This window comes from Acromyrmex echinatior, chromosome 19 (assembly GCF_024713525.1).
Source record: "Acromyrmex echinatior isolate Ae372 chromosome 19, ASM2471352v2, whole genome shotgun sequence".
Taxonomy (NCBI): domain Eukaryota; kingdom Metazoa; phylum Arthropoda; class Insecta; order Hymenoptera; family Formicidae; genus Acromyrmex; species Acromyrmex echinatior.
This window is the reverse complement of record NC_141870.1, coordinates 7,635,261-7,648,621: the sequence shown is the minus strand read 5'-3', so window position 1 is coordinate 7,648,621 and position 13,361 is coordinate 7,635,261. Positions and strand designations below refer to the sequence as shown.

Sequence of the window (13,361 nt, the reverse complement as noted above, 5' to 3'; positions counted from 1 at the left end):
ACGATTCTGAGAGATGTAAGCATCGTTATCTCAATTTTATTTAAAAATAAATTATTGTTACTGTACTAATGTTTAAAAATAAAGTTGTAATCTCCTTTCTCAGTCTCCTTGGTAGTTTCTTGATTTTTTTTATACGCTGAGAGAAAAATGTTTGGTATTGTTGCAGCCGCGATTTCGGGATCGTAAAGTTCTCAATAATATTAGACACTTCTTCTTATTTTACACGAACACGCTACTTTATTACAGAACATTGAGAGCATAAAAAGGCTCGGATTAAATGTAGTAACAGTGACAGTAAAAAGAGGCGAATGGCTATAATGGCGGGAATATAATGGCGGGCACTCTCTCTACTCGCGATCCGATTTCGTCTTCTTCCGTTCACACGCGGCTATTTCCGGCATCTTCCTCAAACTCACTCCTCGGCCGGTAACACGCGTCTCGCCTTCTATGTCAACGGTACTGAGGGCGCGTTTCCAACATCTCTCCCACCTTGAGTTGTGACTTCTTGATAGGAGCAACTCAATCTATCTAAAAAAAAAAATGAAAACGAAAATAAAATGATAAACATTTTCTAATATTTGAACCGATCCGGTTTCTTGATGATCCGACCCCTTCGGGTCTTTAAGCTCGTTTCTTCCAACGATTTCGGTTCCTCTTTAGGGACAGCTACAGACTCTTCGAGGTTTATTAGCTGCTTTTCCCTTAGTAGTCTCTGACGTCGTAGTGGTAGACTCGATAAAATTATCAGCTTCAGGACTGGAGTGTTCAACTTCCAAGGGAATTAGTTTTTGAATGGGTCGAACCAGTTCACCTTTGCTCGTTTTCAGTTTTACCACCCGCACGTAACCATCTTTTCCGGGATAGACTTCTCTAATGACGACGAGCGGCCAGTCTAATCGCTTTTGTAAATTGTTTTCAATAAGCACGACGTCTCCGACAGCCACGGAACTATTGCTGGGTGTAGTTCATCTAGATAACTGGCCCAAGTACTGTATACGGAAACGTTTTCTGAACTCTTCTTTCAATCTTTGACGATAGCGTATCCTCTTTGCAAAGTGGGACTTGTAAACTTGATCCAAGTCAGGAACGCCATTTTCTCGACTGTCACTGATGAATATCGCTGGAGTCAGCGCTGTGATTTCAGTATTTTCCTCTGTCAAGTAGGTAAGGGGTCTTGAATTCATAGTAGCCTCGCAATCGCATAAAATTGTGTTCATTTCTTCGTAGCTCAACGAAGTTCTCTTTAATGTCCTCTTCAATAGATCTTTAAGGAGGCGGATAAGTCCCTCCCTACCAGGCAGCTGAAGGTGGATTAAAATGCCATGTTATCTCATTGAGTGCACAATATTGGGAAACTTTCCGTCAATTAATCTTCTGTAGTAGATTCCTGGCCCCTACAAAATTTTTCCCATTGTCGCTATATACTATAGTAGGTCTTCCTCGACGTGCAATAAATCTTCTGAAGGCCTCCAGAAATTCCTCTGTTGATAGAGATATAACTAACTCCAAGTGGACTGCACGGTAGACTACACAAGTAAACAAACAGATGTATGCCTTTTGTCCACCGCTCAAAAAGAGTGGTCCAGCATAATCGATACCTATCACTTCAAACGCTGCGGCATCTCTCACTCTGTCTTCAGGTAACAATCCAGGTGGTGCTTTCATTGTTTTCGATGCATACCAACGACAAACGACGCATTTTCTTATGACTGAGTATCGTCGTACGACGACATTGCAGGACCCAAAACTTTTCGCGTAAACTATTCATCACAATGTCAATATCAGCATGATTAAGTTTCAGATGAATATGAAAGATGATCTTCAATAAATGAGCTGAGTCCAACACCACGGGACATCTGAAAGAAAAAGTGTCTTGACGATTGGAGATCATTGTCTTTGTGCGTATTAGTCCATTCTCCTCGAAAACATTTAAGCTTCGTAATCGTGAATCGTTCCCAGGAATGATTCTTTCTGTGCCAGTCTAGAGAGACGCAATTCTGCTTTAATAATTTCTTTGGCAGTTAACTCTTGAGTTTTGTTTACTTGAACAATTCTTCGACAATTATTCACAAATCTTAATATCCACGCGATAGTACACAGAATTTTGGAATACATCGAAAATCTCTGCAAATAACAGGGGACTGTTTCTTCACTCGCTTGTTCTACGGAGGTTAGCATAGCGATTTCTTCAATAGTAATCTTAGGGAATATTCTCTCTTTGCATCGTCCAGGAGTCTTGCGTAATTCTAAGTTAACTATGTTCTCGTCAATTTTTCTTTCCTCTTTGGGCCACTCTTTGGGAGGTAGTTTCAACCACTCCGGTCCCTCCCACCATTTCAGTTCAAGGAATTTCTTAGCATCACAACCTCGTGAGGGTAAATCTGCTGGATTCATCACTCCAGGAACATATCTCCAAGATTTAATATCCGTAAGGCTCCTTATTTCCAGAACACGATTCCATACAAAGACTGCCCATTGCCTTGTTTGTCGAATCCATGTTAGAATGGTCATCGAGTCGCTCCAGAAATAGATCTTGATATCTTGATAATCCATAGCCTTTATGAAAGATCGCATCATCCTAGCTCCAATGGAAGCTGCTACTAATTCAAGGCGAGGTATGGTCTTCTTCTCTTTGGGTGCTACTCTAGATTTAGCCTCTACGAGATGTATCTCGACTCCTGTGCTTGACTCAACTCGTACGAAGATTGCCGCCGCGTATGCGTCTTTACTGGCGTCGACAAAAACATGAAAGGACAGTGAGTCGGGACCTCTTTCCTCTTCAAAAATCCATCGTGGAAACTTCAATATGCGTAGGAGACCTAGTTGTTGAACCCATTTAAGAAATTCATGTTTAATGTCGTCGTTTATTTCTGTATCCCAATCCACGTTTTTATTCCACAGATCTTGCAATAGTAATTTTGGTTTTAAGGGGCAGACGAATCCGAGAGGGTCATAAACTTTCTGTACTCGTGACAAAATGACTCTCTTCGTTATTTTCTCCGTGATCGTCGGTGCAGGAAATTCCGGTAACATTAAAATATCTTTCTTGGTGTCCCATATAAGTCCAAGCACCGTTGATTGACTCTCGGGATCCTTGCCAGTGTATTTCCAATCTCTTAAATCAAATCTGGCTTGAGTCAAAAGGGAACAGGCTTCTCTCTTGAAAACTTCAAAATCAGAATAAGAATTGACACTAGTAACACAGTCATCGATATAAAAGAATTTTGCGTTTCTCATAAATGCTTTCTTACATGGCAAAATGGTAGAGTTTAAGGCTCTATTAATATGCAATTCAATCGCCGCCCCTAAAAGGAATGGGCTGCTAGTCAATCCGAAAACAACTCGACGATGTCGATAAATCTCTATTTCTCCGTCAACGTTCCACCACAGGAATCTCAAAACATCTCTATCCGACGGAGAGACGCTGATTTGTAAGAAGGCTTTCGCGATATCAGCTGTTACCCCTATCTTCCTCTCTCGAAATCGATGTAGCAATGCTGGAATAAACTCTATAAGATTGGATCCAGTCTCCAAGCATTGGTTAAGCGAAGGCGATTCCTTAACTTTTGCTGACGCATCGAAAACAGGGCGTATCTTCGTAGTTCCTTCTTTCTTGACTACAGGTCTGTGTGGAAGATAGTAGCTCTCTTAGTCGACTTCAAGTACAGGTACCCTTTCAATAATCGCTTCTTCGAGCCAATTATCAAAGACAGCCTGATAGTCGTCGAATAAATCTTCTTGTCGCAATCTCTTTGTGACGCCTTTTAGTCTCTTCTCGGCTACGTCTCGATTATCTCATAGAGATGGATGATTCTCTTTCCACGGCAGAAGAACTTCGTATCGACCTTCGTTGTCGATTTTGATTGTCTCTTGAAATGAGGTCTTTATTTCAGCTTGACTCTTTAGTAACACTCTCAATAGGATCCGTGATGTCCAAGACATCGAGTCTCCATAAATCTGATATGTTGGCTTCTTGAGTGAACATCGACATAATCGTCAACGTAGTATCGGTGCCACTGTCATCGTCTATGTTCCTACCCAAGATTGTCCATCCAAGCTTAGTTTCTAAAGCTATTATTCCTTGATTTATCTGTAGGACTTTCCCTGTGAATATTTTGCCAACAACATCAGCTCCAATCAATAGTGAAATGGATTCTTGACGTTCACCGATGTCGCTCAAGCGTATGTTTTTTTTCTCAAGTATATCCATCCAAGTATCATCGATATTACAAGGGGCGTCCTGGCAGATAATGTTTTGTTGCAAAGCTACGAAGTCGCATTTATATGTTCCATCTAAGTTACCGATGTAGATCCGACAAGTTTTGTGTCTCTGAGGTTTGGTTTTAGTTCCTCCAAACAACAAGTGTACCATCGTCTGTTCGCTCTCAGTCTCGTATCCAAGCTCTCTGGCTATTTTTTCCAAAACATAAGATCTATGCGAGCCAGTATCTATGACGGCGCGAACATTCACCAAGCCTTTTGGACTTCGCATCTTGATGTTTAGTGTAGGCAGAAAATTTTTGTATTCGGAGAGACATTAGCGAGACAACTATTTCCCTTGTGAAAAGCTGGTTCTTTCGGTTTCTTCTCATCCGCTTGCTTTCATCCTTGCTCGACAGGTTTCTACACATCAGCAGGCAATGTTCTTTGCTGCACCAAGGGCATTTTATTTTGTTACGGCATCTTTTATAGCTGTGCCCTACTTTTAGACAATTGAAACAGCCCTGCTTGTCTTTTACAGCTTGGATTCTCTTCTCTAAGTCCATACTTCTGACCGTTTCACAACTCAAGCTGTCATGATTAGCTCCATAAAATATACATTGCTGTGGCTTTGCTTCTTTCGCCGATAGTAAGCTAGACGCTGTCGCTATCTCTGGATCTCGTTCATTCTTTGATTTCCTTTTATTTTTGTCCTTTGTCATCTGGAAATCGTTGCTCTCGAAGCATGTTTTTGCCATTTGAATACGTTCCTCGACCTCTCTTCCTAGAAAAGTCATTAGACTAGTAAGACGATCTTTTGCAGATCTTTTGCATAATTACAACAGACGCGTCAGAATAAGGAAATTAGTTGGAATTAATTGAGTCCTTGTTCGTTGCCATGTACGTAAAGTCTCTTCAGGCAGTGAGGATTCTACTAAAGGAAGCAACATTGCTGCGCACAATTCTGTTGTCACGCCTAAAGTTTCAAGTGCTCGTATGTGTGTCTCTAATTTATCATAAGTGATTGCGAGCGACATGTTTTTATTCTTACTTAAGACTAACTTTAAAAGTTCGCGTACATAATATTCAATCAATAAGTCTTTTTGGCCGAATCGAGACTCGAGGCTGTGTATGGCTTTCTCATAATTATCGGCCGTTAGTGGAAAACTATTCACTACTTCAAACGCGCGCGAGTCTTTTACCATAGACTGTACCAAATATTGGAATTTATCTTCCTTCGACAACGTCGCGTCTTCATGAATTTTCTTAAAAGTATTCCAAAACGGAAGCCAATCTTTGATATCACCGCCAAACTTTCTTAATTCAATTTTCGGCAATTTCAATGAGCGTATACTTTCCTGTGTTGTCGTGGTAGTCCGTTGTAGCGGAACCGGTGTCGGCGTTTCGAGTTCATTCTTCCACTCTAAAAGACAGGTTAGCCCGACATTTGCTTGATGGTATTTCGTGGCATACTCATCTGCGTGTTGTGCCTCTTTTCCAATGGTTTCTTCAGACTCTCCAGCTTCGATCATCAAGGTCTGCAGCTTCTGATTTAGCTCATTAAGTTCACTCGTTTTGTCTCGTAGCAACGCGAAGCTAACTTGCAATGAGGTTATGTCCGGCTATTCCTTCGACTGCTCAGTTCGGAAGGAAGTGTACACTCTCGTAAAGGCGGATCGTGTTATTTTTAGCGTTAACTTTACTTGTTCCATGTCTATGGATTACTTTCTTACGATCTCTGCTTGCTATGAAACGGCTACAACGAAATTACTCAGTCCTGTCACGGTCGCCAGAATGTTGCAGCCGCGATTTCGGGATCGTAAGGTTCTCAATAATATTAGACACTTCTTCATATTTTACACGAACACGCTACTTTATTACAGAACATTGAGAGCATACGGCTCGGAATAAACGTAGTAACAATGGCAGTAAAAAGAGGCGAACGGCTATAATGGCGGGAATATAATGGCGGGCATTCTCTCTACTCGCGATCCGATCTCGTCTTCTTCCATTCACACGCGGCTACTTCCGACATCTTCCTCAAACTCACTCCTCGGCCGGTAACACGTCTCGCCCTCTATGTCAACGGTACTGCGGGCGCGTTTCCAACAGGTATTCTTAACTATAATTATATTGTAGATTACTATAATTATGATTATTTATGATATAATAATAACAGTAACTATGTGTATATTTCTATTCAACAAATATATATATGTATGTAATTGGCAACCTAATATGACTATAATTATTATAGTTATTGTATAACTATAAAAAAGTTGAAATTATCATAAAAATGATTCAAGTGACTATAATTTTACAGTTATATTTTGAAACAAGCATGCTTTTTATGATTTTTTTATGATTGTCTCAAAATATAACTGCAAAATTATAGTCATTTGAATAACATAGTTACTGTTTTTATTATTACAGCAGTAATCATAATTATACTAATATATAATTATAGTTACAAATATCAAACATTTTTCTCTCAGTGCATGCTTATAGATGAGAAAATAGAAAATTATTAGCCTCACTATATAATGTATTCTCTGAATAAGTATGTTACTAACACACATAATCAGTGAAATTCAATTAAAAAATCAATGAAACTTGGAATTTCCTAACTTAGCTATCTTGTTTTAATGTATAAATTCATTGTTATATTGGAATTGAATGTGAATATCGATATTATAGTATATTCAAACTTCTCTTTTAATTAAATTTGAACTTCTAAACATATCCAATATATTATATTTACAAGTGATAATCATTGGTATTCACTGATTCGGATTTAGAGAATATCAATTTGAGAATTCGAATTTATCCATTTGACAAAGATCAATGCGCCCATCGTACGATCCATTAAAAAAAAAAGTGTGTATCTGTCATTCCACTGTATTTGTCGTCTGCGAAAGCTTCGACGAAGATGAATGTCAGTGTCATGTTCAGCTTGATTAAACTCAAACCTGTGCGAGAACGGTACGCCAAGTGCGATGGAAGAAGAAGTGGCTTAGATAAGAAAGAACAAGAAAGGGGATAGAGTTAGACAGAAGAGGAGAGTTAAGTTCATTCATAAAAAACAGAAAATTATTACGAGCGGCGAAGGGGCAGCACTCCCGCCAAGTGAATGATACCTCCTGCTATTCTTACTTCTCTACCTCTCCCCGTTCATCCCCCACCTTCCGCACCAGAATGGCGACTACCTCCGTCATGCCGACGCCCTGCGGCGTCCTTGTAACGGTGAAAAATCTCTAGGTAAATCTCGATTTTCTCTCCTCCTGCGAATTATTTCTTTCTTTCTGTCTTTCTTTCTCTCGCTCTCTTTCTCTCTCTCTCTCTCTCTCTCTCTCTCTCTCTGCCTCTCCCTTTCTTCTCCTTTCTCCTTTCTTTCTCTTCTTCTCTCGAGTTGTTGGCGCGTTGGTAGGAAATGCCACGAAACTTCGACCTTGTCTTTCTCGAAACTTCTTCGAATAATACCGGATTAATATCCGTCAGGAGAGCATCGGCTGTTACTGTAACTCGGAAAGACTCATGGATGATATATCGAATATAGCTCGATATAACGGAACATTTGCAAACCTGCGCGATAGAAGTGGCTGACCATCCTCGACCCGTTGATCTCTAAAGTTTGCAAAGCGAGAATTCACATTTCGTGAATGGTGTGACTCATGAATGTGAATCTCAGTGTCTCTCATCGTGCGCAGAATACGTTTGTTCATGCGTTGCATTTATCGGAACACGTGCAGTTTTTGTGTGTTATTAATTAATCTGAGATTCGATTAACGGATTCGATTTAATGCATAGATACGTGTATCTATTAATATACAAACTGTCTCGCAAATGATAATGTCAGATAATAAAGCTAACAAGTCTACATGCGAAGCAATTAATTTTACACATAAAAAGGGAACGAAACTCTTTTTTTTATTTAAAACTATTTTTTATAAGAAATAAATATATATAGATTTAAAAAATTGAAACATTTATATAAATAATGCGTTAATTCAAATTTAAATAAACTTAAATTATACATTTCATATTTGAAATATCTCCAAAAGTATAAGGGATATCGAAAAATGTCAGTTACAAGTAAAATGGTTTCAAAAACGTATTTGGAACACGTTTTTTTTCAAGATAGGAACGCCGAAAAGATAAAAGGTCACTTCCATTTTTTAAAATAAAATTATATGAATGAATACTGAAGAGGGTTGCGGTGGAACGAACGCTGCTGGGGTGATGAGCGGAGTCGCGGACCACGCAAGTAGGTCGTCTCGCTTTCTCTTTCGCCGGCATTGTTTCATATTCTTCCTCGTATGGCCTGCAGCTGTCTCTTAACCCCCCGTATCTTGCCCTTTATCCATCGGTTTTCCTGTCTCCCCTTTCTTTTCCATTTTCGATCTTTCTTTTTTTCCGTCGCTCTCTCTTTTTCCGCGGATTCTCTTTTCACACCGCACTCCCGCAGCATGTTCTTCGCCTTACACACCCTCCCTAAGAGATGGAAAGGTGGTAGGAAGAAGAAGGAAGAACGGCAAATGAAGGCGAGATGGAGAGAGAGAGAGAGAGTGAGGGACTCTGCCATCCTGTGTACTAGATATTAGGGCTGAGAGCCCTAACTAGCGAAAGTGTAGAGAAGGAAGTGAGGGAGAGGCCGACGGTTTTTGCGAGACAACGAGAGAAAAGATAATCTACCCTATGTAAAATACATAGTTCCGTATAGTTCCCGGAGAATTAAAGAGTCATCTGATGCCGAAAGCTTCCCTTTCGCTAATCGACCGACGCTCCCGTAAAATACTCGTCGATTCACCATACCAATCTTTTTCTTTTTCTCTTTCTTTTTCTCTTTTTTCTTGTCAAGTAACGATCGTTTCACATGGTAACAAAAATATTCTCCTGACAAAGTATGATATTTAATGAAGTAACGTAGTATCAAAGGGAGCTAGTACGAGCTTGGAAAAAAAGGTATCGCGAGTTATTGACAATATCAAAGGCCGTCAAAAAATTACGTTTCACTCTTTTTCTTTTTTTTTTCTTTTTGATTTTATTCTTTACACACGTATACGTATCGCACGTGAAGATTTACGATCCCATGTTATATGTTAAGAAGAAATCATTCTATCCAATCCTAATATTAAAGGTTGAATAGCCACGTCCTATTTGTATTTCTTTTAATAATGCATTTTTATTTGTAATAGGAATGAAATTCAAATTGTCAAAAAGGCAAGAGCTTGTTGTTACTATATCATATTTATATGTTTATTGTAGACTAACAATTGCATACATGTGGATCTTTTCACATCAGGTCCTCTTCAGTGTAATAAAATTAACGCTGCTATTTTATGTTACAAAATCTTCATAAATTCGAGATCATATCGAGATTCCAATATATTTTGAACATTAATTATCATAAATAAATTTATCCATAATGCCCTGCGGTAAATGTTAGTATATATCAGTGTAGTATTAAACATGAAGTATCGAATACAACAACTGAACATGCTTGAACTTCTAACCTCTTGTATATGTATATGCTATGAATTGAATGTGTAGAATTTTTATTGCTCCATCAGAAGTAGAAATATATAAATCTTATTGTCTTAGATGGTTCATTTAATTTAATATTAAGAATTTACAGAGATAAAAATCCCTCTTAATCGATTGTTAACAGTAATGACAACACATATATACACAATATCTTGAAAAGATCAAACATGTTTCTAATATAATTAAATGTTTTAGTTGATTCATAGAAATCACTTTCTTAGAGACAGATATTGTCGTTTCGAGAAGTAAAAGTCGTACAAGATTACATTACGTTCTGATTTTAAAGATTGATGTTTCTTCTATAAATTCGCAAATTATGTAAAATCTCTCCCCTCCAAAATAATCCAACATAGTAAAAGTAATCGGAAAATCTGAAAAAATTTTTATAAATTAGGGACTTATATAAAAAATATACAAAATTCTTTAGATGTCTTTAAAAATGAATATCATAAGTTCATATTGTTAGAAAGGCACATATATTTTCATTAAGCCATTTATAACAATTTAATTTGAATTAAGTGTTTATTTATCTAGCAGCTTGGAAAAGAAAAAAAGATCATTTCTTGAAACTTTAGAATTTCTGGCTATAAACGACTACGCGGTTTTGTTTTAATAAGAAAAAGCATATACTTCAGAAATGAATAAATTTAAATGAAAAACTGCAAAAATTTGTAATTTTTATTTACAATTCTAACTTTAGACTCATAATTAATAATTTTAAAACTTTTAAATATCAACTTGTACGTATTTAAAAAAAAAACTGATTAAAATCTGTAAACGTTGAAATATCGTCTATTGTCAATATTCAGAATTTTCTTGACTGCAGACTCTTTGTTCTGCTTGAAAATCGGAACGAAAAATGTTACAAGTTTCAGATAAACCGCGGAATACTTTTCAACGCCGTACAAGGCATTCATTCTATCCTGCGAGAATTCCACCCTGCGTATCTCACTTTTTCGAACTCGCAATTCTGACCATCTTTTATTTTTATTCAATATTCGGTGAACAAGGATAATATGCTTTAATATGCACTAGTTTTTCCAATCGAATTAGCCATTAGAGAATTAAGAAAGAATAATCTTGATATCGCAGAAGCTTTTCCATTGAGATAAAATAACGTTGATCATATTCACGTATTTCTCTGTATAAAATTTATACTTTAGAATGTATCGGGAATGATGATTGTTAATATAATTTAGCTTACACAGAGTGGGGCAGTACTCTGTTCACTTAGAATATCTCCATTATTTTTAGAGACATCAAATAATATATTTGTTAATGTGGTATAGCATTAAGAGGGATATAATATGCTACTAATAATTTTCCTGTAGGTGGAAGTGTTTCGGAGATTTCAAGATCAACTTCATTTTTTTTTAGTGGAATTATATAATTTTTTTAATATGATTTCTTTAGTTAGCGTATAAAAGTATTAAAGTAAAAGTACCGAAAAATCAATAATTTGCAAGATATTTTATATTTTATTTTGACACATGTTGGCATAAAATGTTAAATATCTCGTAAACTATTGATTTTTTTCGATACTTCTATGTTACTACCTTTATATACGCAGAATAATAGAAAAATCATTTAAAAAATCATACGGTTCCATTAAAAAAAAATGAAGGTGACTTTGAAATTCGCTTCTTCGAAGCGCCTCCACCTACAGTCTGATTACTCCAGGGGGGCGACAGGTACTCTGGAGGTGTCGTTCGAGACTGCTCGGAGAACTTTACGTTCCGCACTTCCTACACCTTGGCCTTTGAACGAGCGCCATTATTTGGAAACGTTTACTATTAAGCATTCATCCATCGGTGTTTGATGTGAGATGATAGAGCTGAAAATGAAATTCATCCGCTCGTTAGACACCTTGGTTCCGCCAGGGCCCGAGCCTAGTTCGAACCGTGTCCCAAAGGATTTTCTCACCCACTGTCATCGCCTTCCTTTCTGTGAGAAAGGGGGAGGCAGTGACAGCAAGATTTAAACGAGCGGCTCCGCCACTATTGTTGTGGTTGCCACATAAGAGCCATTTGGCCTTTACGGTACCAACTCGTGACTATGCTGTGTCGATAAGTCCTCTTTAGAGGCACCGACCCCAACACCAAAGAACCTCAAGTAGAGGGATGAAGGTGCTGAGAGGGTCAGCAGCTCCAGGATGCAATGTCAAAACCATCATTCAATTAATCAATCAATCAATTCTCTGTTGGCCACATAAGAGCCATTCGGTCTCCATGGCACCGACTCGTGGTTGTGCTGTGTCGAAAAGTTCCTTCACGAGCTCGATAAAGCCGTGTGTGGAAATTATACAAATACTCTGAAGAGATTCAACGTGGTGTTTCACACGCCTATCGCTAATATCATTTTCTCCCAAGACAGATTACATTCGTGGAATATGTTCGTAGACCGGTATGCCCTTTCGGACACTCGGTCGAATTGTCTTTCGCTAAGGATTACAAGTTTACACGGAAAGGATCTCTCCTTCCATCACTCGTGTCCGTGGAGTTGATGTTCGGTAAGCGCGACGATACATCCGATCACGTTCATCTACGAACGAGGGAAGATCGCACGGCTAACACTATGTGCGTGCCACATAAGAGACCATTTGGTCTTTCGACACGTGGCAATGCTGTGTGGAAAAGTAGATAAGGATAGCGGGAATCTCGTTAATCCATTTACTAATTAGATGACGAGGCATTTGACTATTTGTTTTGCCAGCGGACATATAATACGCATTACGCAGTCCGTAAACAATATTGCAGGTCGGTTTTCTGTTGGTGTTCGCAGTAGTACACCCTGGTTAGTGCTGCATAAGACGAGCAGTTCTCCACTCATAAACAGGCACTCACTGATACAATCTTGACTCCGTCATACGGAAGTGCCCGAAGGAACCTGCCGACCTGCACCACTGTCGGGATCTATACGCCGCCTGTATAGCGTGTTGTAATGCTATTATATCCGCCAGTTCATCCACGAGCCCCACAGGACCCGAGTCGTGAGACCGCGAAGTTGATCTGATGTTAGGCCTAAATCACGCATCTCACTCACTCTGCGAACTCCAGACACTTCGCCATGTGATTGTAATGGCGGTGAAACGTATACTATTGCGAGGCACTCTTGTATGGGCCACGCGATCCGCTAAATCCTCACAGGAGCGGTACTTCTCCACCTTCCGCTCATGAGACACATTTAACACAGTTTCGCTAGACATTATCTGCGCGTCAACGACCACTACCTCACCATCCTTAGCAATCAGGTCAGGTCGGGTCGCCTCCTGCCGGCAGAGCTCGAATACGCTAATTCCGCATCGACATGTCATCCCTTCTATTGTAAATAGCCACCGACTTGACGACACAAGTCGTTGTGTCGCAGGATCCTCCCTCCGTGCGTTCTGAAACAGCGCTGAACGCAATGAGCCGGAGTCTCCCTTCCCTACAGCGAACATTGCGTCCATCACGACCTCGGGAGAGTCTCGCTTGAGACGGAATCCAGTTAGCCCACATATGGTGATAGTGTACGTAGTCGGCTCCGTGTGCGACGCAATATGAGCTTAGTTTGGACGACTCGATCTCTCTGAGCCCGTTCCCATCACACGACTCGCGCAATCAGGCACATGCTGTCTG

General features: G+C 39.1%; 2 protein-coding genes across 2 annotated transcripts; both read right to left on the bottom strand.

The window, feature by feature from the left end:
• Window positions 1-656: 656 nt before the first annotated feature.
• Window positions 657-1,665, bottom strand: LOC147906717 (uncharacterized). The gene is made up of 3 exons (XM_087416250.1): window positions 1,426-1,665; window positions 991-1,301; window positions 657-870 (listed from the first exon to the last, which is right to left on the bottom strand). The coding sequence occupies exons 1-3, from the start codon at window positions 1,663-1,665 to the stop codon at window positions 657-659; spliced, it is 765 nt and encodes a 254-aa protein (XP_087272376.1).
• A 264-nt stretch (window positions 1,666-1,929) lies between these two features.
• On the bottom strand, window positions 1,930-13,057 carry LOC147906716 (uncharacterized). The gene is made up of 5 exons (XM_087416249.1): window positions 12,787-13,057; window positions 5,105-5,800; window positions 4,704-4,984; window positions 3,900-4,492; window positions 1,930-3,625 (listed from the first exon to the last, which is right to left on the bottom strand). The coding sequence occupies exons 1-5, from the start codon at window positions 13,055-13,057 to the stop codon at window positions 1,930-1,932; spliced, it is 3,537 nt and encodes a 1,178-aa protein (XP_087272375.1).
• Window positions 13,058-13,361: the final 304 nt, after the last annotated feature.